This window comes from Canis lupus, chromosome 34, assembly GCF_003254725.2.
Source record: "Canis lupus dingo isolate Sandy chromosome 34, ASM325472v2, whole genome shotgun sequence".
In the NCBI taxonomy this organism is placed as follows: domain Eukaryota; kingdom Metazoa; phylum Chordata; class Mammalia; order Carnivora; family Canidae; genus Canis; species Canis lupus.
In genome coordinates this window covers 37,104,315-37,130,811 of record NC_064276.1, presented here as the reverse complement: position 1 = coordinate 37,130,811, position 26,497 = coordinate 37,104,315, and the positions used below count along the sequence as shown (strand labels likewise).

The window sequence follows — 26,497 nt, the reverse complement described above, 5'->3', positions numbered from 1 at the left end:
TTTGGGAGCACATTTCAAATGTAGGAAGAGAACCTTACAAAGGATACTCAGAAGAAATGGCAAGAGGAATTGAAGCTCGAGGCAAACCAAATGCAATTCTGGTGAGACTCAAGCAATTATAACCACATACCTCTGTTGGCTGTAGAAATCGTCTTTTAGCATAGGGTCAGCAAGCTACAGCCCACAGGTCAAAACTATCCAATCACCTATTTTTATAAACACAGTTTATGGCACACAGCCGTGTCATTCATTTACCTATCGCCTACGTCACCTTGGCTAAGTCGGTTAATTGCTACAGAGACCACGTAGCTCATAAAGCCTACAATCTTTACTGTCTGACCCTACATTGAAAAAGTTTGCTGTGCCCTGGTTTATGGCGTTATCTATCCATCCCAGAAATATTTACATTTGTACACTACATGTTTGTATTTATAAACCCAAGTGACAACAGAGCAACAGTTCAATTATGAAATTCCAAGGACCAGCCAAAAAGATGGAAGAGAAATTGATATTTGCCTGTACCTGTTGACATCTTATAGACAACCACCAACTCCATGTCACACTAAGTTTTTGTTGTTTGCATTCATAGGAGTGCCTACCCTGTGGCTTCCCACTTTGCCCCTGTTGCAGTTCCTTATCGCCATGTTAGAAATCACCCCAAATATAGTGCTGTAGAACCGTCACCCAGTACTATCTCTCACAATGCTGTGAGTTGACCAGACTTCACTAGGTGGTTCTTGCTCAGTGTCTCAGTGTCTCTCATGTAGTTCAATCAGGTGGCCTCTGTGCCTGGGGCTGGAGTCACCTGAAGGCGAAAATGTGCTCAGCTACAACGAGGCTCACTCTTGTGACTGACAACTGACATTAGTCAACTGAGGCAGCTGACTGGAGTGCCTCCATGGAGCCTCTCCGTGCGAATTAGGCTTCAAACAGCTGGGTTCTGAAAGCAACTATTTCAAGATAAGGGAAGTGGAAACCATCAATCCTCTCAAAGGCTGGGCCCAGAACTTCTGCCCTATGCTACTTGTTCAAAGTGGCTGCAGACCAGTCCAGATTCACAGGGTGGGAGGAATAGATTTCCATTTCTCCAAGGAAGAGTGATATGTGCATTCAGAAAAGGAATGCAATGAGAGCATCGACCTTGGAGGCGAGCTCCAGCCATAGAGCCATGGATCTCTGTCCCGTGCCAGAAAACACCAGCAAGCGAGCAAGAGTCAGGAGGATAGCAAAGTCAAGGCCTCTGAGGTTGGAACATGGCAAAGCAACTCTACCCAACCACGAGGTGTGGAGATAAAGACTTACTGGTGAGCAGCCAATCTTTTCAAATTAAAAGCCCCGGTAATGATCCCCGCTTTCGAAATGGAAGCTCCTGAGAGGTCTTTAGGAAGATGTGAATGGGAAGGAACAGGGTGCCAAATTTTTCCCAAGGGCTTTTAATTTGGTTAATGTGACTCTACAAAGGATGATCATATCACTTTCAGACAATTCCGGTAGCAAGTAAGTAATTTCCTTTTACTGCTACAGAGCTAATTTGCGTGTGCAGAAAAAAATAATTACAAAAACCCTAATTGTACAAGCTACACTGTGTTCTGAGCCCACTAGAAGTTGATATCAGCATCACCACCTCTGAGATCTGTTATCTGTAATAGAAACAGCTGTTGTACCTAATGAAAACACTTGAAATTTTCATCTGAAGCAGCAGAATTATAGCAGCACCTCCTAGTTCCACGTACTTAAAGGGTCTGTCGGAATTCCCATTACCTAACACAATTTCCAGGGCTCCACTCTGTTATAGGTCTATAAAAAGCCTATCAGGATGAAACCTGATTCATGAGCACTGACCTCCTGTCTACATTTTTTTTTTTTTGAGTTTTCTCTAGGAACCCAGAAAAAGAAAGGAAAAAATTGTGGGGCTTTTTTTTTTGCTAATTTACTGAAACTAAAATATATTCTTTACAGAGTTTTAGGAAAGTGGCTTTTGTTTTTGGTTTGGCTATGTAGAATATTCCCTTTCCAGTAATTAACTCAAGAAAGATATATGTACATTGGTTTAGCTGTACAAATGCAAAAATAAGCAGATTAAGTGTAAAAACAAAAAAAAAGGTACATTTTCTCATATTGGGAAATCCCATGCCCCAGCAGAACTCTTTAACAAGATTTAGTCCGTAACAACAACAACAAGAGCCTGAGAAAACATAACCCTTTGACTCTCCCAGAGGTCTTGTTATCACACTGCTCATTCATGCATGCATCCGACAGTTACCGGGCTTCTCCTGTGGGTCAGACGTTGTTCTAGACATTGCGGATACAGCCATGAAAAAGTAGTGCCCTCATGATGTTTGTATTTCAAAGTAGGCACTAAACTACCAAAAGAAATATGGAATATATTATAAGTAATGAATGCCATGGCTGGAGGAAGCAGGAGAAGAACATGGAAGATGCCCATGATTGCAACTGCACTAGCATAAATAGTCAGGCCGGGATTCACTGAGGTGACATTTGAACAAGAATCTGAAGGGAGTGCAAACCATGCAAATACCTTGGGAAAAGCATTCCAAGTTAAGGAAACAGCAAACGTTAAAACCCCAAGAGTAGAGCGTGCCTGGCATGTACACGGAGGGCTAGGGGACTGGAATAGAATGAACAAGAGTAACAGAAGATGAAGTGAGTGAGCAGAAATCACAATGCTTTGTCAAACAAATAAAGAAGAAAACCACTGGAAGCTGCCCTGCCGAATTGAGACTAGATTGATGGGGGCGACAGTAGACTCTGGGAGACCAGTTAGTAGTTTACTGCAATGATACAGGAGAGTAATTGTGAGGGCTTGAACCCAAGGTTGGATGGCTTCAACCCTGAACCCAGGTGGTGGCCGTGGAGGTGAGAAGTGGTCAGATTCAGTCTTCTATCCAGAAGAGTACTAAAGGCTAAAACTAAAAAAAAAAACAAACAAAAAAAAACAAAAAAAAAAACAAAAAACAAAAAACAAAAAACCTAAACTAGCAATTTGGAGACCTGTGCCTGTTACAAATTAGCTCAGAAGCCACTTTTTTTTTTTTTTCCCCTGGGCCTCAGTTTTTCATCTGTAAAGATACTGAACTAGAAGATTCTAGGTCCCCTCTCAGCTCTGAATGAATCTTTTGAAAGCCAGACCATCAAAATGAAGGAATAAGAGTCAACATTAACTAAGCCCTTAATACGTGCCAACACTCTCCTATATTCCCTTTATATAGACCAACTCACTAATCCTCAAATTAGATAAAATGTATACTTTTTTAAAGAGAGAAGTTCAACAGTTTACATAAAGTCACGCAGCCAGTAAGTGATGGAGCCAGGATGCGGTCTGACCCTGGAGCCTAAGCTCTTTCCTGATAGAAGCCTAAGCGTTGTGCTATCTGAAAGAGCCTGACTGACCAGCACCGTCTTATGTCTAGCTGAGCATTCAGGTGTGAGGCCAAATGGGGAGTTACGGTGACTTCCAACTAAAGTGATATTCGACCATAAACTAGCACAGTTTGATTGTCTTCAGTTCTCAAAGTACACTTCTTTCAAGCTGGGCCTAAGGAGTCACTAAGGAACTTCTGGTTTAGCCTACCTCTATCACCCACCTGTATAGGATCCTCATCCTCTGTTCCTTAGTCTTTCATCTAAAACCAGGAGGAAAAAAAAAAAAGGGAAAAATAAATAAATAAATAAAACCAGGAGGAGTACAGAACCTAAATCTGTCAAATCCTTGACCATTAATTGAGCCCCCACTCATGAGACCTTGGGCAAGTCACAACCTTCTAAAAAACATAATGTGTTTATATCCTTACCACCTTCAGAGTCTATGATTTCACGTTACCTAGCGTTGAATCCTGAAGCCCATCAAAGCTTTATGAACTAGGCCTGAAGATAAATAGAAAAAGAAGTCTTTAGAAAAAGGAGTCTTTAAAAAAAAATGTGCCAACTGTTAAGTTGGAACATTCCTATTTCTTCCCACCACAGAATCAGTTAAGAGAAACAGTTAAGCAGCACTCTGTCTGCAACTCAGAGGAAAAGTTATTTGTTCTTCCCTCACAAAGTCTAAATTTCACATTGAGAAGATCAGAATTTAATCTGATACAGCATATTGTCTTATTCCGATATGCCTCTGGATCACTGACTTGAGACTAAATGAGGAGAAATGAAATTTTGTTATTTTAAAAGTAATGAGGGAAATACTCTACCATGTAATCCCGGTCCTGTGAATTTTCATGAAAAGAAATACTACTTTAAAATTTCATCAAATATTATAATGTGCTACATCACAACCTTCTGTGAATTCAACTAACACAGTATATAGGTCGATATCTGTAAACCATCCATCCATAGGACCCTGCGCATTATTTCGCGTTTTATGTTCTTTTTTATCTCAAAAATCTCAACTTATAAGTCCTATCTGTCATCATACAGACATGATATTCATTGACATACTAATCTGGTCTTTTGAGATGAAAATGGGATAGGATTGTATGTCACTTAGCAACTCTGCTCCGTTCAAGGCTGTTGATGTAGGCAGAGCAAGCAGGGGAGACTACAAATCTGGGAGATGGGCCAGGGGCAGTTGGTTGAGGAGGAAGAGAGAAGAGCAAATTGGAACATTTTATTTACTTTCCACATCAGCATTCAGACCTGAACCCCTCCAGAAACTCTGCTGAGAGAGATTGCACACGCGGCACGATCCTTCGTCGGCCAGTCGTGCGGGCTGACTGATGCGTGGTTAGGGCATGCAGTTGTGTCTCTCTGAAAGTACCGCTGTCTTTTCAAAGATTCAGCAACCGTACCACTCATTTGCAAAGCAGTTTTCCTAGCAATCAGGCTTTTCCTGTGTGTCTTGTTCTTTAAGGAGTCTCTGCAGATTTATTGCAATTTGGTTGTGAATCTTCTCCGCTTCTGCTTATGGGCTTCCTCATTAGCATATCCCCAAATTCCTTTACAGTGTGTACTCCAAGCACTGCTAAGCAGTTCTGTCCGTGGCATAACGCAGATCGTGGGGAGAAACCTAAATGCTCTTGATGCTGACCACGCTGGGGGGAAGGACGGGGACAGACTCTGGGGACAAGGAGAGACAGGCAAGGTTCAAGGGGCAGAAGAGGCCAGGTGCCTGGGATAAATCTTTGAAGTTCCCAGAATAAATGAGTCTGTGTCAGTTGGTGTCCAGACAGCAGCAGTAGTGGAGTAGCCCCCCACCCCCACCCCCCCCACCCCACCCCCGCCTTGAACCTCCTGATTGTGGTCAGAAGCCGAGCCCCAGGGGCATTTGGACCTGGAGGGAGCATTTCATCCTCTAATGTTGCACTCAACAAAGCCAAGTCCAGCTTAAAGAGGGGGGAAGGCCAAAAGCCCTGGTCCTAGTCATTTTCCCCAACTACCATGTGATCCTTCAAATCTAAGTGACAAACTGCAGTTACCATTTAAACCAAACAACATCTTTCTCCTCTGACTTAAAGGAAAAAAAGTGTGTTGTTAATTTGTTAAACATTTTCAACAACTGTATTGCCTAATCATTTATTTCCCACCTGTGCTTGGCCTTCCCTCCAAAACTGGGAATACCTCTTTTATGGACTTTGTCAGTTGAAAATATTCTAAAACTTTTATGATTTGGCAAGAAATTTCTGCAGCAGAAGCATTTCTGTGCAGGAGTCAAATCCTAGCAAGGCCCTCATCTAGGGAGTATGTATCCAGGAGATTTGCCAGATTTAACCGGGAGTTTATCAAGGGGCAGACAAAGCTAACTGCCATTGTGCTCCCATACCTAATAAAATACTATGTTACTCAACAAATGATCAGACTATGTTAATCTCTTTGAAGTTTGCTTTTGAATAACTATCCCAATTAAAGCAGGCTATAGAAAAATGTATTTCAGATAAACAATTAAGTTAATTAATACCGTGGTGATGGCAAATATTATCAGTGATTACTATTGATCTTTTAATATGTGCCAAGCACTTCATCATCGGGTTATCACATTTAATCATTGCAACAACCCTGTGAGGTTGATGTCATTATTTCTCCTTTGAGAGATGAGAAAAAGAGCTTTGTAGAATTAACAAGGAAATAAGCCTAAGTTAGTAGTGACAGCTTTTAGTTTTGAGTCAGATTTGTTTGGGTGGATCAAAGGCTTTGTTCCTAATCATTAGCTAGAACCAACTGCAGCTACTAAAAGTCCATGGCACAAAGAATATTGCCTGACCCAAGTTCAGATCCTGTAGGACAGCCAGTGAGACAACCCTTGAGCCTACTTTTCAGCAGTGACAGGGGTAGGAGCATCAGAGGCTCTCACAGGCATTCTCCATCCTTCTCTAGATCACAGCTGACTGGCCCAGCCGAGGACATATCTAGCCAGCTATATGGCAGTTGCCTGACCAAATCCAAAACTTGGCACACCCACTGTCTCCTGGATCATCTGCTCTCACTGTCTTCCCTCATCATATAGACATTGCATTTATGTTGGCTTTGATAGCTCACCATTTTCCCTCCTCCTGCAACATTAGAACTTCAAGGAAACAGCTTGGAAGTCTGGCCATTCCTATAGCGTACTTCTTGTCAACCTGAGGGTCACTTTCTGGTGAGTTAACTGAAAGGCAGGCTGTCAATAATGACACAATTTGAGAAACACAGATTGCCATGACCCCTCCAAGCCTTATCCTCAGAGCCCAGAAGCCTTACGCCTGGAACTGGACAGCATAGTTTTTACTCCTTCACTTCTGGGATCCTTCCCTGCCTGTCCCACTAGTGAGCTAATATATAGGAAGGTAACTAAGACAGAAATTGGAAATGCTTATAGTTTTTTTAATGTCTATAAAAACTTTTCAAAATATATCTTTCAGAAGTTCAGTGAAATATCTGGGGCAAGGGAGGGGAGTGTATATCTCAATTCTATTTTCAACTGAAGAGTGAGTTTGCAGTTCATTCTAAAGTTACTCTCCTTAAATTACCAAAGGTGTCGTCTTTGCTTGGCAGCCCAGCATTTTATTGCATGTATTTTATACATTAAGTTTTGCAATCCTTTATAATTCTGGAGAATAACACAATAACAGCTTATACCACTTGGTAGTTAAATGAACCATAGGACATCTTCCATTCTGTATGGAAAGTGGGATTAATACAGAGTTCAGAGCAATTGACTTGTAGCTCATTCAATCATTTACAGTGTACTCATTATACCTTTCATCTTTTGGAGAGGGCAGAAATGAAAGTGCCTTTATATGCAGCCCTAAAGGAAGGTATGGGCCATTTCTCATTGTGATTATGCCTTTCTTAAAATGGTGCATGTGGAGGAGGGGACAAGACTATTAGAATCTAAAACACATACAAATGCCATAAGCATAAACACACCCATATCTCTTAATATCATCAAAACTGGGTATGTGTGAAACTTGTGTGTACTTTGCTAAAAATGATTTTCTGCTTGAGAAAGATTCTGGAGAGGAGCATGAGATGGCTGGTGAAAGAATGAATATAGACTTATGTTTGAGATCCTAACCAAAAAACAAGATAAAGTTAGGCCCTTTTCTTATTGAATTAAAAGGAATCTGAGACTCTTTTACCTTTACAAGACCTCCTATGCAGAGAAGACCCCTCCAGCTTCACAGTGATTCACAAAATCATATTAACATAGATACTTAAAAGCAACCAGAAAAACTGATTTAAGAAATTATAGTACATCTCCCTGAAGTACAGGGGTCAAAGCTTATTTAAAAAAAAAAAAAAAAACACATGATAGAAGACTTCCACTTCAGGAATGTGGGGTAGATATGCTTTCCCCTATTCCTACCAGTAAGAACAACTAAAGATCCTGAACATTATATGTAAAACAAATACAAGACTCTGGAAAGTGGAATGAAAAGGACTGACCACCAAGAGACATGAAGACTTGAGGAATGACATGATAGATTTTTATTTTCTCATACATCCTACACTCTTTGCAAAGAAGCTAGTAACCCAGAAACACTAACGTGTCGACAAAACAGCCCCAACAAAAGCCAAAGGACAGGGAAAGAGGAAACCTAGTAAAATGGAAAATCCTTACACAATAATCATTCTACTCCAGCCAAACATCACAGAAAAAAACATGGTGATCCAATACTCACACATGTCAGCAACAGCCAGGTAAGTAGTTAGACTCCTGCCCTCACTAGGCTATAGCAAGTTGTCCCAGTCTTCCCACTCTAACAGAGTAGTGGCAGAAAAGACCAGATATGGAACCTGGATTTCATCTCCACTGGGTAGTAAGGCACCACTTCCCTTCCTTCCCCCTGTTGGTGTGGTATCAGAGGAGGCCTGGCAGAGAGTCAGGATTTTTGACATGTACCAACAATTATGAGCCTGCCTCTTCAACATGATGTCAGTGGAGGCCACATGACAAGCACTAATAAGGTATCGCTGCCCCTTCCTGCTAGGGAGGTATCAATGAAAACCTTGTGAGGAACGTGAATGCTCATCCTCACCCAGAAATAATGAGGAGTCAATAAAGGCTGAATGGGGAACCTGAATTTCCAAACCAACCCGTAACAAGGCAGTGCCCTTTCCATACTCTGCCAGAGCAGTGTCAGGAAAATCTAGCTAAATAAAAAGGTTTAAATAAGATCCAGAATCTCATGTCATAATGCCCAAAATGTCCAGATTTCAAATAAAAATCACTCATCATACCAGGACCCAAAAAGGTCTCAAACTGAATGAAGAAAGATGATCAAAAAATTCTAACACAGAAATGATAGAGATATTAGAATTATCTAACAAAGATTTTATTTTTTTATTTTTTTATTTTTTTTCTAACAAAGATTTTAAAGCAGCCATCATAAGAAATTTTAATGAGCAATTACAAACACTTTAAAACAAATGAAAAAAAATGAGTCTCCACAAAGACATAGAAAGGTTCAGCAGATAATAGAAGATATAAAAAGAACCAAATAAAAATTTTAGAACTGAAAAATACTGAAATAAAAACTGGAATTAAAAAAAAAAAAACCTCAGTGGATGTAAAATATGATACCAAATATCTGAAATGTGGAGGGGAGAGAAGTAAAGAATGAGTTTAAAATTAAGTGACAATTAGCTTAATATGGACTGCTATATGCAGACAATGTTATATATACATCGAATGGTAACCACAAATCAAAAAACAGTAATAGATATGCAAAAATAAGAATCCAAGTACATCACTAAAGAAAACCAACAAACCATGAAAGAGAGAGAGAAGAAATAATCACAGAAAAACAAAAACAACCCACAAAACAAGTAACAGAATGGCAATAAATATGAATCTATCAATAATTAGTTCGAATGTAAATGGAATAATCACTCCAATCAAAAGACATAAGGTGACAGAGTGGATTTAAAAAAGACCCATCTGCATGCTGCCTACATGAGATTCATTTCAGACCTAAAGACACCTGCAGATTGAAAGTGAGGGGATGGAGAAACATTTATCATGCAAATGGATGTCAAAGGAAAGCCAGAGTAGCAATACTTATATCAGACAAAATAGACTTTAAAACTAATATTTGAAAAGAGACAAATTACTATGACTGTATAATAATAATGGAGACATTCCAACAAGAAGATATAACAATTGTAAATATTTATACATCCAAAATGGGAGCACCCAAATATATAAAACAGTTAATAACAAACATAAAGAAACTACTTGATAGTAATACAATAATAGTAAGGGACTTTAAAGACTCCACGTACAACAATGGACAGATCATCCAAACAGAAAATCAACAAGAAAACAGTGACTTTGAATGACAGACTAGACCAGATGGATTTAACAGATAAATTCAGAACATTCCATCCTACAACAGCAGAATACACACATTCTTTTCAAGTGTACATGGGACATTCTCCAGAATAGATCAATATTAGGCCACAAAACAAACTTCAACAAATTAAAAATGAAGTCCTACTCTGCACCTTTTCTGACCATAATGCTATGAAACTAGAAGTCAACCACAAGAAAAAAACCTGGAAAGACCACAAATACATGGAGATTCAATAATATGCTACTAATAAATGCTACCAAACAATGAATGGATCAATCAAAGAAATCAAAAAGTACATGGAAACAAATGAAAATGAAAACACAATGATCCAACACCTTTGGGATATAGCAAAAGTGGTTCTAAGAGGGAAGCATATAGTAATATTGGCCTACCTCAACAAATAAGAATAATCTCAAACTACCTAACATTACACCTAAATGAGCTAGAAAAAGAATGACAAAACCCAAAACCAGGAGAAGGAAGGAAATAACAAAGATTAGAACAGAAATAAATGGTAGAGAAACTAAAAAAAAACAAGAGAACAATGAAACCAGGAGCTGGTTCTTTGAAAAGATCAACAAAATCAATAAACCTCTAGCCAGACTCATCAAGAAAAAAAAAATAAACGACTCAAATAAATAAAATCATAAACGAAAGAAGAGAAATAACAACCAACACCACAGAAATACAAATTATTTTAAGAGAATATTATGAAAAACGATATGCCAACAAATTAGATAAACTAGAAGAAATGGATAAATTCCTAGAAATATATATCCTACCAAACTGAAGCAGGTAGAAATAGAAAATTTGAACAGAACAATTACCAGCAAAGAGATTGAATCAGTAGTCCAAAAACTCACAACAAAATCTAGGACCAGACCGCTTCAAGGGAAATTCTACCGAATATTTTTTTTATTTTCTTAAAGCTTTTATTTATTTATTCATGACAGACAGAGAGAGAGAGAGAGAGGCAGAGACACAGGCAGAGGGAGAGAAGCAGGCTCCATGCAGGGAGCCCAATGCGGGACCCTATCCTGGGTCTCCAGGATTACACCCCGAGCCGAAGGCAGCGCCAAACCTCTGGGCCACCCGGGCTGCCCTCTACCAAATATTTAAGGAAGAACTACTACCTATTCTTCTCAAACTATTTCAAAAAATAGAACAAACTTCATTCTATGAAGCCAGTATCACCCTGATACCAAAATCAGATAAAGGCACCTCACACACACACACACACACACACACACACACACAAATACAAGCCATTATCTCTGATGAATATAGAAGCAAAAATCCTCAACAAAACACTAGCAAACTGAATACAACAATACATTTTTGAAAAATCATTCACTACAATCAAGTGGGATTTATTCTTGGAATACAAGGGTGGTGCAATATTCACAAATCAACTTGATATATCACATCAATAAGAAAAAGAATAAAAATTATTTGATCATTTCAATAGATGTACAAAAGTATTTGACAAAGTATAACATCCACTAATGATAACAGCTCTCAACAAAGTAAGTTTAGGGGCACCTGGGTTTAGCATCTGACTCTCAGTTTTGGTTCAGGTCATGATATCAAATCATGCGTCCAGCTCCGTGCAGACCATGAAGCCTGCTTAAGATTCTCTCTCCCTCCACCCTTCCCCTCCCCCTCCCGACTTATGCTCTCTCTTTCTTCCCCCCCCCCTCAAAAAAGAAAGAAGTAGGTTTAGAGGGAACACACCTCAACATAATAAAGGCCATATATGAAAAACCCACATCTACCATCATCCTTAATGGGGAAAAACTGAGAGCTTTCCCCCTAATATCAGGAACAAGACAAAGATGTCCACTCTTCACCACTTTTATTCAACATAGTACTGGAAGTCTGAGCCACAGCAACAAAAAGACAACTAAAAGAAATAAAAGGCATCCAAACTGGTAAGGAAGAAGTAAAACTGCCACTATTTGCAGATGTCATGATGCTATATGTGAAAAACCCTAAAGCCTCTACCAAAAAACTATTAGAACTGACAAATGAATTCAGTAAAGTTACAGGATACAAAATAAATGTACAGAAATCTGTTACATTTCTATACACTAATAATAAAGAACAGAAAGAGAAATTAAGAAACAACCCCATTTACAATTGCACCAAAAATAATAAGATACCTAGGAATAAACCTAACCAAAGAAGTGAGAACTATATTCTGTATTCTGAGAACTATGAAACATTGATGAAAGAAATTGAAGAGGATACAAAGAAATGGAAAGACATTCCATGCTCATGGATCGGAAGAACAAATATTGTTAATAAGTCTATACTATTCAAACCAAACTACACATTTAATGCAATCCCTATCAAAATGCCAAGAACATTTTTCACAGAGCTTAGAACAAACAAGCCTAAAATTTAAATGGAACTACAAAAGGTGCCAAATAGCCAAAGCAATTTTGAAAAAGAAAAGCAAAGGTGGAGACATCACAATTTTGGGCTTCAAGTTATATTACAAAGCTGTAGTGATCAAAACAGTATGGTACTGGCAGAAAAATAGACACATAACTCAATAGAACAGAATGGAAAACCCAAAATAAACACATATTTATATAATCAATTAAACTTTGGCAAAGCAGGAAAGAATATCCAGTGAGAATAAGACCATCTCTTCAACAAATGGTATTGAGAAAACTGGACAGATACATGAAAAAGAATGAAAAATGGCCACTTTCTTACACCATATGCAAAAATAAACAAAATGTATTAAAGACCTAAATGTGAAACCCGAAACCATAAAAATCCTAGAAGAGAGCACAGGCAGGAATCTCTCTGACCATTGGCCATAGCAACATATTTCTAAAATATGTCTCCTGGTGGGGTTGCCAGGCCGCCCGGACGCGGAGACTGGAGGAGTAGCGGGCCACCGAATAAGCTTCCAAAATGATGCCCACACCAGTTATCCTGTTAAAAGAGGGGACCGATAGCTCCCAGGGCATCCCCCAGCTTGTAAGTAACATCAGTGCCTGCCAGGTGATTGCAGAGGCTGTAAGAACCACCCTAGGCCCTCGTGGCATGGACAAGCTGATTGTAGATGGCCGAGGCAAAGCAACAATTTCTAATGATGGGGCCACAATTCTGAAACTCCTTGATGTTGTCCATCCAGCAGCAAAGACTCTAGTGGACATTGCTAAATCCCAAGACGCTGAGGTCGGTGATGGTACCACCTCAGTGACCCTGCTGGCTGCAGAGTTTCTGAAGCAGGTGAAACCCTATGTGGAAGAAGGTTTGCACCCACAGATCATCATCCGAGCTTTCCGCACTGCCACCCAGTTGGCAGTTAACAAGATCAAAGAGATCGTTGTGACCGTGAAGAAGGAAGATAAAGTGGAACAGAGGAAGCTGCTGGAGAAGTGTGCCATGACCGCCCTGAGCTCTAAGCTGATTTCCCAGCAGAAAGCCTTCTTCGCTAAGATGGTGGTGGATGCAGTGATAATGCTCGATGAGTTGTTGCAGCTTAAAATGATTGGAATCAAGAAGGTGCAAGGTGGTGCTCTAGAGGAGTCCCAGCTGGTAGCTGGCGTTGCATTCAAGAAGACTTTCTCTTATGCTGGGTTTGAAATGCAACCCAAAAAGTACAACAATCCAATGATTGCCCTTTTAAATGTTGAGCTTGAGCTGAAAGCTGAGAAAGATAATGCTAAAATCAGAGTCCACACGGTGGAGGATTATCAGGCAATTGTTGATGCTGAGTGGAACATTCTCTATGACAAGTTAGAGAGGATCCATCATTCTGGAGCCAAAGTCGTCTTGTCCAAACTCCCCATTGGGGATGTGGCCACCCAGTACTTTGCCGACAGGGACATGTTCTGTGCTGGCCGGGTGCCGGAGGAGGATCTGAAGAGGACAATGATGGCCTGCGGAGGCTCCATCCAAACCAGTGTGAATGCTCTGTCAGCTGATGTGCTAGGCCGCTGCCAGGTCTTTGAAGAGATGCAGATTGGAGGCGAGAGGTACAATTTCTTCACTGGCTGCCCCAAGGCCAAGACCTGCACTATCATCCTTCGTGGTGGTGCTGAGCAGTTTATGGAGGAGACAGAGCGGTCTCTGCATGACGCCATCATGATCGTCAGGAGGGCCATCAAGAATGATTCAGTGGTAGCTGGTGGCGGGGCCATTGAGATGGAGCTTTCCAAGTATCTGCGGGATTACTCAAGGACCATTCCAGGAAAACAGCAGCTGTTGATCGGGGCATATGCCAAGGCCTTGGAAATTATCCCATGTCAGCTGTGTGACAATGCTGGCTTTGATGCCACAAACATCCTCAACAAGCTGCGGGCTCGGCATGCCCAGGGGGGCATGTGGTATGGAGTGGACGTCAACAATGAGGACATTGCTGACAACTTTGAGGCGTTTGTGTGGGAGCCAGCCATGGTGCACATCAATGCCCTCACTGCAGCCTCTGAGGCCGCCTGCCTTATCGTGTCAGTGGATAAGACCATCAAAAACCCTTGCTCAACAGTAGACGCTCCCCCAGCTGCGGGCCGGGGACGGGGCCGGGGCCGCCCACACTGAGAGGCACCTTGTCCCTCACAAGAGTGGCTGGCAGGCTGGCTGCAGGGTATGCTTACTCTGTCTTGGTTAATGGGTATTATGAGGAAGGGGTAGTAATTGGCCTGCTCAGCTCTCACTGGAGGTTATTTAAATAAACTTAAAGACATAAAATAAAATAAATAAAATAAAATAAAATAAAATAAAATAAAATAAAATAAGTCTCCTGAGGGAAGGGAAATAAAATCAAAGATAAATTATTGGGACTACATACATAAAATCCTCTGTGCAGCAAAGGAAACAATCAACAAAACTAAAAGGCAACCTACTAAATGGGAAAAGATATTTGCCAGGGACTTATCTGATAAAGGGTTAGTATCCAAAATATATAAAGAACTGATACAACTCAATACCCAAAAAGCAAATAATCCAATTTAAAATGAGCAGAAGACATAAACAGACATTTCTCCAAAGAAGGCATCTACATGGCCAACGGACCAACAGACACATGAAAAGATGCTTAATGTCACTCATCATCAGGGAAATGCAAATTAGAACTCCAGTGAGCTATCACCTCATACCTATCAGAATGGCTAAGATAAAAAACACAAGAAACAAGTGCTGGCAAGGAAGTGGAGAAAAAAGAACACTTGTGCACTGTTGGTGGGAATCCAAACTGGTGCAGCCACTGTGAAAAATAGTATGGAGTTTCCTCCAAAAATTAAAAAACAGAACTATCCTACAATCCAGGAATAGCACTACTGTTACCTAGAAAACACAAAAGCACTAATTCAAAGGGATACATGTACCCTGATATTCATTGCAGCATTATTTATAATAGCCAAACTATGGAGGCAGCCCAAATGTTCATCAAGTGATAATTGGACAAAGGAGAGGATATGTATATGTATGTACACACAAGCATGCACACGCGTGCGCACACACACACAGTGGAATATTATTCAGCCATAAAAAGAATGAAATCTTAAAAAAAATAAAGAATGAAATTTTGCCATTTCCAATGACATGCATGGAGCTAGAGAGTATGTTGTTAAGTGAAATAAGTTAGAGAAAGACTAATACCTATGATTTCATGCCTATGTGAAATTTAAGGAGCAAAACAAACAAGCAAAGGTAGGGGCTGGGGAGAGAGAGAGACGGCCAAGAAACAGACTCTTAACTATAGAGAACAAACTAATGGCTACCAAAGGGGAGGTGGCGGGGTGGGATGGGGGAAATAGGTTATGGGGATTAAGGAGTGCACTTGTATTGTGGAGCACTGGGTGATATATGGAAGTGTCGAATCACTACACCTGCAACTAATGTAGCACTGAATCATAACTATACTGGAAGTAAAATAAAAACTTAAAAACTTAGTGGAGGGTCTCAATGACAGAAGGAAGGGGACAGAGGAAAGAATCAGTAAAATGAAGATAGGAAAATAGAAATTACCCATTCTAAAAAACACCAGTGGGCCCTAATAAAGATATGTGCCCTGGTTCTTATCTCTCTGTCTCTCTCTCTCTGTACCCTGCCTCGACTTCCCCATGTGGTCGTTGAGGCATGCTATGTACTTCCTCCAGGACTTATGAACAGCATACTTCTCTATTTCAGTTTCTCTTGTGTTTTTTTGTTAAACTGCATGCAGCAATCTTCCAGTCTTTTTCTGCCTTTTGTGGTTTTAATTGGGTATTTTATATGATTCTACTTTCTTTCCTTTCTTAGTATATCAGTTATATTTCTCTCTCTCTTTTTCTTTTTTACTTTTTTTTTACTGGTTGTCCTAGAGTTTACAATATATATATATTGTATAATATATATTTACAACGAATATATATAATATAGTTACAACGAATCCAAGTCCACTTTCAAATGGATACCACTACACCACTACACAAGTAGTGTGAGTACCTTATAAAAAATAATCTTATTTTTCATATCTGTATCATTGCTCTCATTCATTTTATTTATATTTATATAAGCATATATATATGTATATGTATATATACATATGTATACACACACACACACATTCTAGGCCATAAAACCCACCTTAAAATTTAAAATAATAGAAATCATTCAGTGTCTGCTCTCAGGCCATGATGGAATTAGATTAGAATCAATAACAAAAAAATAACTAGAGAATCTCAAAATACATAGAGGTTAAACAATATACATCTATATAATATATATGGGTCAAATAAGAAATCTCAAGAGAAATTTAAAAATATTTTAAACCAAATGAAAATAAAAACACAACTGACCAAATTCATGTGACATAGTGAAAGTAGTGCTGAGAGGGAGATTTGTAGCATTTGAATGTAAACATTGGAAAAGATCTAAAATCATCTTACTTTCATTGTAAGAAACTAGGAAAAAAGAACAGATTAAGTCCAAAGTAAGCATAATAATATAAATATTAAGAATTAGAGCTGAAATCAATAAAAGTGAAAACAGGAAATCCATTGGGAAAATCAACTAAACCAAAACTGGTTCTCTGAGATCAATAAAATCAATAAGCCTCTAGCCAACCTAACCAAGGAAAAACAAAACAAAACCAGAAGACACAGATTACTAATAATCAGAAATTAAAGAGGGAACATCACTAATAGATCCCATGGAAATTAAAAGAGAATACTGTGAACAAATGCTATGCCCACAAATTTGATAACCTAGATGAAATAATCCAATTCCTTGAAAGACATAATCTGCCAAAACTCACTGAAGAAGAAATAGATAATCTGAATAGGCCTGTCTATTAAGGGAATTAAATCAATAATTAATAACTTCCTAAATATATGCAGAGCAAATATTTAAATGAAGGAATATATGTAGAGCAAATTATACATGGGGGAAGATAAAGACATATTAAGGAAAGTAAGGCATCTCCAATTGAACATAAAGTGAAGAAAAAAGCAAACTGAAAATTTTGTCTACTGGTGCCTGCATTTTATGCTCAATTGAAGTGTATCTATATATACAGATATTTATATAATTTTATATTATATATTGAAATATATATTAATACCTAGAGCAACTACTAAAATTTCTATACAAAATAATGTGCCATGGGGCAACCCAGGTGGCTCAGTGGTTTAATGCCACCTTCGGCCCGGGGTGTGATCCCAGAGACCCAGGATCAAGTCCCATGTCAGGCTCCCTGCATGGAGCCTGCTTCTCCCTCTGCCTGTGTCTTTGCCCCTCTCTCTCTCTCTTTCTCTCTCTCTCCCCCCCTCTGTCTTTCATGAATAGATAAAATCTTTAAAAAAATAAAATGAAATAAAATGATGTGCCAAAAACACTAGACAAATTAAAATGGAATTCTAAAAAATGTCTCAGTATCCCTGGGAAGGTTAAAAAACAAAAACAAAAACAAAGAGAGAACAAAAAGAAAAAAAAATAAAATGATGAAGCCTTTACATAGCAATAATTATATTAAATGTAAATGGTCTAGATACACTTATTGAAGGACAGAGATTGGCAAAATGAATTTAGAACCATGATTCAACAATATGCTGTTTACAAACTCATCAAATATAATGACATAGGTAGGCTAAAAATCAAAGGATGGAAATCACACAGACGTTAATATAAAGAAGGCAGTAGTGGCTATATTAATGCCAGAGGGGCTGCAAAGGAGAGAAAATTACTGGAGACAGAGAGAAATATTATATAATGATTTAAAAAAAATCAATCCACCACGAAGACATACCAATGTATATGTACCAAACAGGGCTGCAAAAGATGTGAAACATAAATTTATAGGACTTAAAGGAAAAATAGGCAAGTCTGCAGTTATAGTTGGGGATTTTAACTGCTCTCCCTTGATAATTGAAAGAGCAACTAATTTAAAAAGTCAGCAAATATATATAGAACTCCATAATACCATCAACCAAGAGTACCTAACCCACATTTATAGAACATCTATCCAACAACAGCAGAATACACATTCTTTTCAAGTGCCCATGGATTATAAACTATATCGTGGGCCATAAACAAGCCTCCACAATTTTTTTAAAACTGAAATCATAAGCAATGTTTTCTTCAACTAACTTCAATGGAACCAACATCAGAAAGATAACAAGAACATCTCTAAATATTTGGATAATCCGTGGATCAAAAAGAAATCTCAAGGAAAATTAAAAACTACAGTGAACTGAGTGAAAATGAAAATACAACATACCAAAATTTGGTGGACACAGCCAAAGTGGCACTAAAAGTTAAGTGTGTAACATTAAATGTATATAGTATAATAGAAAAAATATCAAGTGAATTATTGAAGTCTTATCTCAAGAACATTAAAAAAAAAAGCAACATAAACCCAAAGCAAATGCAAAGAAGGAAATAATAAAAAGCAAACTAAAAATTGATGAAAATAAAAACAGAAAAAAAATAGAGAAAGTCAATTAAACAAAGCACTGGTTCTTTGAACAGATAAATAAAATCTGCAAAGCTCCAATAAGACTAATGAAGAAAAACAGAGAAGACACAAATCACCAATATCAGGAATGGAATGGGATATCACTATAGATCCTGCAGATATCAAAAGGATAAAAGGGGATATTATGATCAACTCTACACGTATAAATTTGACACTTAGGTGAAATGTATTAATTCCTCAAAAGACACAAACCAGTACAACTCACCCAACATGAAATAATTTTAGTCATCCTATAACTATTAAGAAAATTTAATTCATAGTTTAAAACTCCCAAAAGAGTAATCTCCAAGCCCAGCTGATTTGATTGTAAATTCTATACAATCTCTTTCAAAGAATACAAGAGGAAGAAACACTCTCCAATTCATATTATAAAGTTAGTATTATCTTGATAACAAACAAGACAAAAACAGTACCGAAAAATGCAAATTAATGTCCCTTATGAATATAGATGCAAAAATCCTTAAAATCTTAACAAATAGAATTCAGCAATATGTAAAAAGAATTATAAACCATCACCAAGAGAGTTCATTCCAGAGATGCAAGCCTGCATATTTGAAATTCAATGTAATCTTCCAAATTAACAGGATACAAAAGAAAAATCACATGATCTTATCAATTGATGCAGAAAAAGCAGTCAACAAAATTTAACACCTATTCACGACAAAAACTCTTAGAAAATTAGGGATAGAAAAAAAGAAAAAGAAAATTAGGGATAGAGAAGAACCTCCTCAGCTTGTTAAACAGCAGCTAACATTATACTTAATACTCAAAGACTGAAGTCATTTTCCCCAAGATCAGAAACAAGGCAAGGGTGTCACCTTTTACCACTCTTATTTGACCTTATATTGGAAATTCTAACCACTGCCAAGAGGCAAGAAAAGGGAAAAATTAAAGGCATAGAGATCAGTAAAGAAGAAACAGAACTTCTCCTATTTGCAGATGGCATGATTGTCTACATAAAAAAAATCCCAAGGAATCTACAAAATGATGATGATAATAGAAATAATAATAATAGTAAGTGGTAGTAGTATTGAATTCAGCAAGGTTGCAAGGCACAAGATAAATGTGCAAAACTCAATTATATTACTGTATACTAGCAGTGATCAAGGACACTGAAATTTAAAATACAGATACCATTTATAATTGTTCCAAAAAAAAAAATAAAATGCCTTGTTAATGAATCTGACAACACATGTACAGAACTTGAATGCTAAAAACTACAAAACAATAAGGAAAGAAATCAAAGATCTATATAAATGGTGGGATATACCGTGTTCATAAATTTGAAGATTCAGCGTATTATGGATACCAGTCTCTCAAAATTGATATACAGGCTTAATGCAATTGCTATTAAAATTCCAGGAAGAAAAAAAATAAAATAAAATAAAATAAAATTCCAGGAAGATTTTTCATACATGAAAACAAGACCATTCTAAAATGTATATGGAAAGACAAAGAATACAGAATAGCTAAAACCCTTTTAAAAAGAATGAAAGGGGAGGGATTAGTCTACTTAACTTCAAGACTTTATTAGACTTTATTACCTACAACAATCAAGACTTTGTGGTCTCAGAAATAAACCCAGATAAATATGTTCAAATGATGTTTTATAAAGAAGCCAAAAGTAATTTAATGAAGGAAAGATAGCCTCTTCAACAAAGGGTGCTGGAGCCTTTGGACACACGTAGGCATACACACACACACACACACACACACACACACAAAATCCTGACTTAAGTATCACTCTTTATTCAAAAGCTGGCTAAAACTGTAAAATACAAAAGTATAAAACTTTTAGAAAAAGATAGATGAAAATCTCTGGGATTTTAGTCTTTGCAAATAATTTTTAAACTTGATACCAAAAGCATGATCCATAAAAGTCTAAATTGACAAATTAGACTTCAAAATTAAAAACTTTTGCTTTGTAAAAGATTCTGTTGCAAAGGATGAAAAGACAAGTTACAAGGCAAGAAAAAAATATTTGCAGACAACAAACCCACAAAGGACTAATATTGAGATGATATGAAAACTTTGAAAAATCAACAGTAAAAAATGCAGTTAAACCAATTTGAAGGTGGACAAAAGATATGAACAGACATTTCACCAAAGAGAATGGCAAGTAAACAGATTAAAAGATATTGAACATCACTGGCCCCTAAGGAAACACAAATTAAAACCACAATGAGATAAATCACTGCACACCCATCAAATAGCTAAAATAAAAAATAGCGGCAACAATAAATGCTGGTGAGAATCCCTCATGTGTTGCCAGTGGGAATATAAAATGATTCAGCCACAGTTGTTTTGAGGAGGGGTGGGTTTGTTTGTTTGTTTGTTTTTACAGAGAGAAAGAGCATGGGGGGAGGGAAGGAGCAGAGGGAGAGGGAGAGAGAAAATCTTAAGCAGAGTCCACACCCAGCATGGAGCCAGATGCAGAGCTCAGTCTCACCGCCCATGAGATCATGACCTGAGCTGAAATCAAGAACTGGATGCTCAACTGACCAAGCCACTCAGGGGCCCCGACAGTTTTTTTATAAAACTAAATAGCCATCTACCACATGACCTAACAATTTATACTCCTGGTCATTTGTTCCAGAGAAACGAAGTCTTATGGCCACACAAATACCTGTACATAACTGTTTATGGCAATTTAATTCATGAAAGCCCCCAGATCAGAAATAATCTGGAAATAATCTGGATTCACACCCTTCAAGGGGTGAATCATTAAACAAACTGTGGTACACGGAATACTGCTGAGCCGTGGAAAGGGACAAGCTATTGATACAACAACCTGAATAACCCTCCAGAAACTATCCACTGCATGTTTCCATGTACACAACCTTCTTAAAATGACAAAATCGTACAAATGGACAATAGATTTGTGGTTGTCAGGGCTTCGGGGATGAGGAAACTAAAGAAAGATGGGTGCAGCTGGAAAAGAGCAACACGTGAGGTCTTTGGGGTAATGGAGCTGTTCCCTTCTTGACCGTATCAGTGTCAATATCCTGGCTGTAGTCTACGGTTGTGCAGGCTGTTACCATTCTGGCAAACGGAGAGTACATAGATCCTTCTTGTATTGCTTCTCACTGATGCATGTGAATCCATACTTATCCCAAAATAAAAGTTTTAAAAATACATATTTAAATCCTCAGATAAATTATGCCATTAGATGTCGAAAAAAAAACTTTTAAAAAAAAAACATGATAAATGGTTTCCCCGACAAAGTCATAGCAAGGTTTTGTAATTGTTCTTTAACTCTATGCTAAATGTAACAAAAAATATTATCGTTAGGAGAGTTTTCGATCAAGAGCTGGCAATACAGTTTAGCAGGAAGTTGTTTTTGCACATTTTGTAGCTTCTCAGGGGTAGGCACCTCATATTTTCATGTTGGACTCCTATGATTAACACAGTGAATAAAATACCGAATTCACTTAAATGAGAAAGGAAAAATGTGGGGCTCGTTTGTCTGCTTGAATGCAGGCCAAAAGCTAAAGGAAACTGATATATTATGAATAACAGAAACAACTTGGTTTCAGAAACTAAGTTTATTTTAGAAATTAATTTCAAGCCTGTTTGAAAACAATTGTCATTCTAATAAGAATTAAAATTCAAACCATTTTGGATGATAAATATTTAAAAGCATTTGGTCTGGAAACTGAATGGAACAGAGCAAAGAAACTGTTATCAAATCCACCGTGGTGAAGTGAAATGTCTGTATTGCCGAGAGGATTGGGGTCCATACTGCTAATCTCTAGAAACACATTCTCATTCTGTAACCACCATCATAGTCATATAAACATGATATTTATTCCTGAAGAATGTGATTCTTATTTCATCTACATTTTTTCTTATTAGTCATCTTTAAAAGCTTTACTAAAAAATCCTTTGAGAAGCCAAATTTCTAAGGCATGAGCATATGCAAACAAACCACTATAAACATACCTAATCCCGTCTCCGTGATCCAGGCTACATGAAATCCAATAGGAAGTCCCAGTTCAAGTCTTCCCAGGGTAATTTATCCACGCTTTCATGTTTGAGGTCAACTTCTTTTTGCTGCCATCATTGGGAAGATGCCACCTCGGTTCCCACAGTACCTAAACTGGGCAGGCTTAACATGAACCAGCACGAAAAGTGGATTTTAGAAAGCATCAGCCACATTTGAGGGGAAAATTCGAACTTCATTGAGCTTCCATTCACTTTATGGCTTCCATTCACTAACTGATCATCTTGTAGTTCTGGAGGCTGGAAGCTCCAAGATCAAAGTGTCCACGGGGTTGGTTCCTTCTGAGAACCACGAGTTCTCATCAGTTACATGCCTCTCTGGCTTCCAGTGGTTTGTTGGCAATTTTTATCTTCTTTGGCTTATAGGAATATCACCCAAATCTCTGCCTTTGTCCACACATGGCACTCCCTGTGTGCCTACCCAAATTTCCCCTTTTTATTAGAACACCAATCATTTGGACTAGAGCCCACCCTAATGACTTCATTTTAGCTTGGCTACCTCTGTAAATAAGGTTACATTCTGACGTATTGAACGTTAAGTCTTCAACAAATGAATTTTGAGAGAACACAACTCAACCCAGTAGTGTTTGATTTTAATGGACTTTGGAAGGAAAAGGGCCACCCAGATAGATCTTCACAGCACTTCTCATTCCCCTCCACCACATCTGAACGGCTCCCCTTTCACAGCTCTACTGGGCGACTCCTTTTGTATAGTCCCTTATTGTTATTATCTCTCACTTGCTTTGCAGATATTGAACTTCTTGTCATTTCTTTCCTTCTAACTACTACCCTAAAATTCCGTTTCTTTCTCAGCAATGCCTTTGGTCTCATGGCCAGCTCTCACACAATAAATGGAAGGCAGTGATGTTGCTTTCACTATGCCTTCAATTACCACATGAGAATAGGTTGGATTTCTGTGCAAATGAAGTCACAGTCAGCAGCACAAAATGATGGAGAGTTCATAGCAATCCTCCTTCACATGAAAGCTCTTAAATGAACAGAGTATCACCTGACCCAAGGGCATCCCTATACTTTCCACCTATACAGAAGATACAAACCAATTTAAAGTAAAAGATTATTGGAGTAAGTACTCAAGTACCTTTTAGCATGGCCTATATTTAAAGTGATTATGAGTGGTTGTGTGTGGGAAAACATATTATTTTTACCTATGAAAATGTTGCATTTTATCCTGAAATCCAGTAGAAAATCGTAAGTCTTGATATGCTAAAACATATATATAAAATCATTAACTTAAAAAAAAACTTAGTGCCAGTGCATAATCTTGTGCAGTTATAAGATGAAAAGGAAATGAGCGCACTGTGAACTACCTTCTGCTGTTAAGCTAATCCATAAAAGGGGCCCTGTGCATGCAAGATACAATTCTGGTACATCTAGAGAAGAAAATATAGGCCTTTATAGAGATGATAATCTTATAAATGGGATACAGGGGAGACTCAAGAATCCCAGTATCTATGAGTGTTTATATCAACCAGTTCAGTACCTCTCAGTATATAAAAAACTACAACAGTAAAAGTTGTTGAATCCCTGTCATTTCCATAATGCTCCTTCATGCGGTACGGCCAAATTGCAATCTGCCCTCCTTCCATGGAGCCCATTTCTGTTGAATGAATCCAGATCAATTGGAAGGGATTTTAAAATTTTATCAAATCCAACATCCAGCTCACACATGACTCACAAATATTTCATGCTCTCCAAGAGTCACCTAATGTTTGATTTCCAATCTCTGTGGTGGGGGTTGCCATACCTCATCCTAAATTTCCTTTCATTTTTATACACTTGTGAAAAAACAGTTATACCCAATATCTACTTTGTCACCCATTTGATGACTCATTCTGTTATTCATTGACTCAACAACTATTTATTAAGTACTTACTATGAAACTATGAAGCCACCAGGCACTACACAATGTACTGCTATTTGAATCTTCATGGATGGCTACACCATTTATCAAGAGCATTTCACAAACATCAAACCATTTAATCCTCACAAAAACCCTGTCAAGTAGGCTGTGATCATCACTATTAATTTGTTATTTATACTAGAGATGAGAAAAATTAAAGGTCAGTAGTGAAGTCTGCATGACTAGTGGAAGACTTGAGAAACAAACTCACTCCCTACTTGTGGATAGCACGCTTTTCCTGGATTAGCCAACACAAAAGAAACCCATCACCCCTTCCCCCATAACAACCTTGATATACTTCAACACCACAGACTCCTCTTACGATCCCTTCTTCATATTAAAGACCTCCAGATCCTTCAGCTTTCTTCATACAGTTTGGGGTCAGACCCTTGGCATACCCAGAACCAAACATGATAGCCCAGATGTGGTATGACCCGAGCAGAGAAGGGATAAAATTCTTTGTCTCCTTTGAGACAGACACATTTTACTGAAAGGGCTTTTTTTTCATATTTTTATTGAGATATAATGGACATATTATATTAGTTTCAGGTGTACAACATAATTATATTCATATATACTGCCAAGTATATTATATATTATTATTATATATTATTATATATTATAATATTATATATTATATTCATATATACCACACTAAGTCCAGTTAACATCCATTGCCACACATAGTTACAAGTTTTTCCTGTGCGAACTTCTAAGATGGAATCTCTTATCAATTTTCAAATATACAGTACCATATCATCAACTCTAGTCCTGTAGCCACCATGCCATGCTGTACAGCACATCCCCATGACTTATTTCATCACTGGAAGTTTGTACCTTTTGACCACCTTCACCTACCTTGTCCCCCTCCCCCACACCCCTGCACGTCTGACAATCACCCGCCTGTTCTCCGTATCTATGAGCTTGGTTGTCTTTCTCTGACTTATTCCACTTAACACAATGCCTTCAAGTTCCATTCCTGCTGTTGCAAATGACAAGATTTATTTCTTTTTCTGGCTGAATAATATTCCTCTGTGTGTATGTGTGTGTGTAAGACATTTTCTTCATTCATCCATCAGTGAACACTCGCTTGCTTCCATGAGATAGACACATTGTTCTCTGTGATCCGCTTAGTTTCTAGGGCAGCACCCAGAGAATACTGTTGATTCATACTGAACTCGCAACTAATATGTGCCGTCAGAAACTCTTCTCTCCTCTCTCTGCCCCCTCCTAATTCTGTCTCTTATATAGTGGAATTTTGAAATTCCTACCTACTCACAAGCCTTTAACATATGGCAACTACAATTAGCTGAGTTACTGAGGCACCATCCCTCCCAGAGTAGAGGCCAAAAACGTAGTGTCTATTAATGATGTTTTATCTTTTTATTTTACCTCACTTTTGTATTTTTTCATTTAGTTATGGTTTGTCTTTTCCTGTTTACTGCGCATACATTTCCAGATTCAAGTATTATTGCTACTATTAAATAATAGTGATTCAGACTTACGCATACTTCACATAAATTGTTTAATTTAATCTTACTGGACCCTGTGAAGCAATTGATAGAAAAAGAAACTTAGGTTTTTAAGAAGTTAAATAAAATTGCACAAAGTCACACAACTTCTAAGAAAGTGCTGGAATTCCCAACCAGATATATCTGACTTCAGTACTATGTCTCTGTGATCATCACTTTTTTACTCTGAATAACTGAAAGCATCATTTTTGTTTTTCTTCAGCACTTTTTCACTGCCGAAATGCTTTTCATGTGGTAGGCTTCAAAATGGTGGGTTGTTGTTTTGTTTTTTGTTTTTGTT

At 38.0% G+C, this 26,497-nt stretch overlaps 2 protein-coding genes across 12 annotated transcripts in view; both read left to right on the top strand.

Annotated features, from left to right (window-relative positions):
- Window positions 1-26,497, top strand: part of SPATA16 (spermatogenesis associated 16) — a 236,455-nt gene that overhangs the window by 191,218 nt on the left and 18,740 nt on the right. The window contains exon 11 of one of the 11 annotated variants that reach the window (XM_025425626.3): window positions 6,325-6,375. The exons of the other annotated variants lie outside the window; for them this stretch is intronic. Within the exon in view, the coding sequence (XP_025281411.1) occupies window positions 6,325-6,360 (36 nt within the window). The 3' untranslated portion in view covers window positions 6,361-6,375. Of the gene's footprint in view, window positions 1-6,324; window positions 6,376-26,497 lie in introns of those variants that run through there. 11 annotated transcript variants of the gene reach the window in all.
- LOC112645976 (T-complex protein 1 subunit eta-like) lies at window positions 12,637-14,475 on the top strand. The gene has a single exon (XM_049105720.1). It carries the CDS (start codon window positions 12,714-12,716, stop codon window positions 14,343-14,345), a length of 1,632 nt encoding a protein of 543 aa, XP_048961677.1. The 5' UTR covers window positions 12,637-12,713; the 3' UTR covers window positions 14,346-14,475.

What these genes read in the sequence shown, in the direction of transcription:
- LOC112645976 (XM_049105720.1), top strand. Translation starts at nt 12,714, where the DNA reads ATGATGCCCACACCAGTTATCCTGTTAAAAGAGGGGACCGATAGCTCC.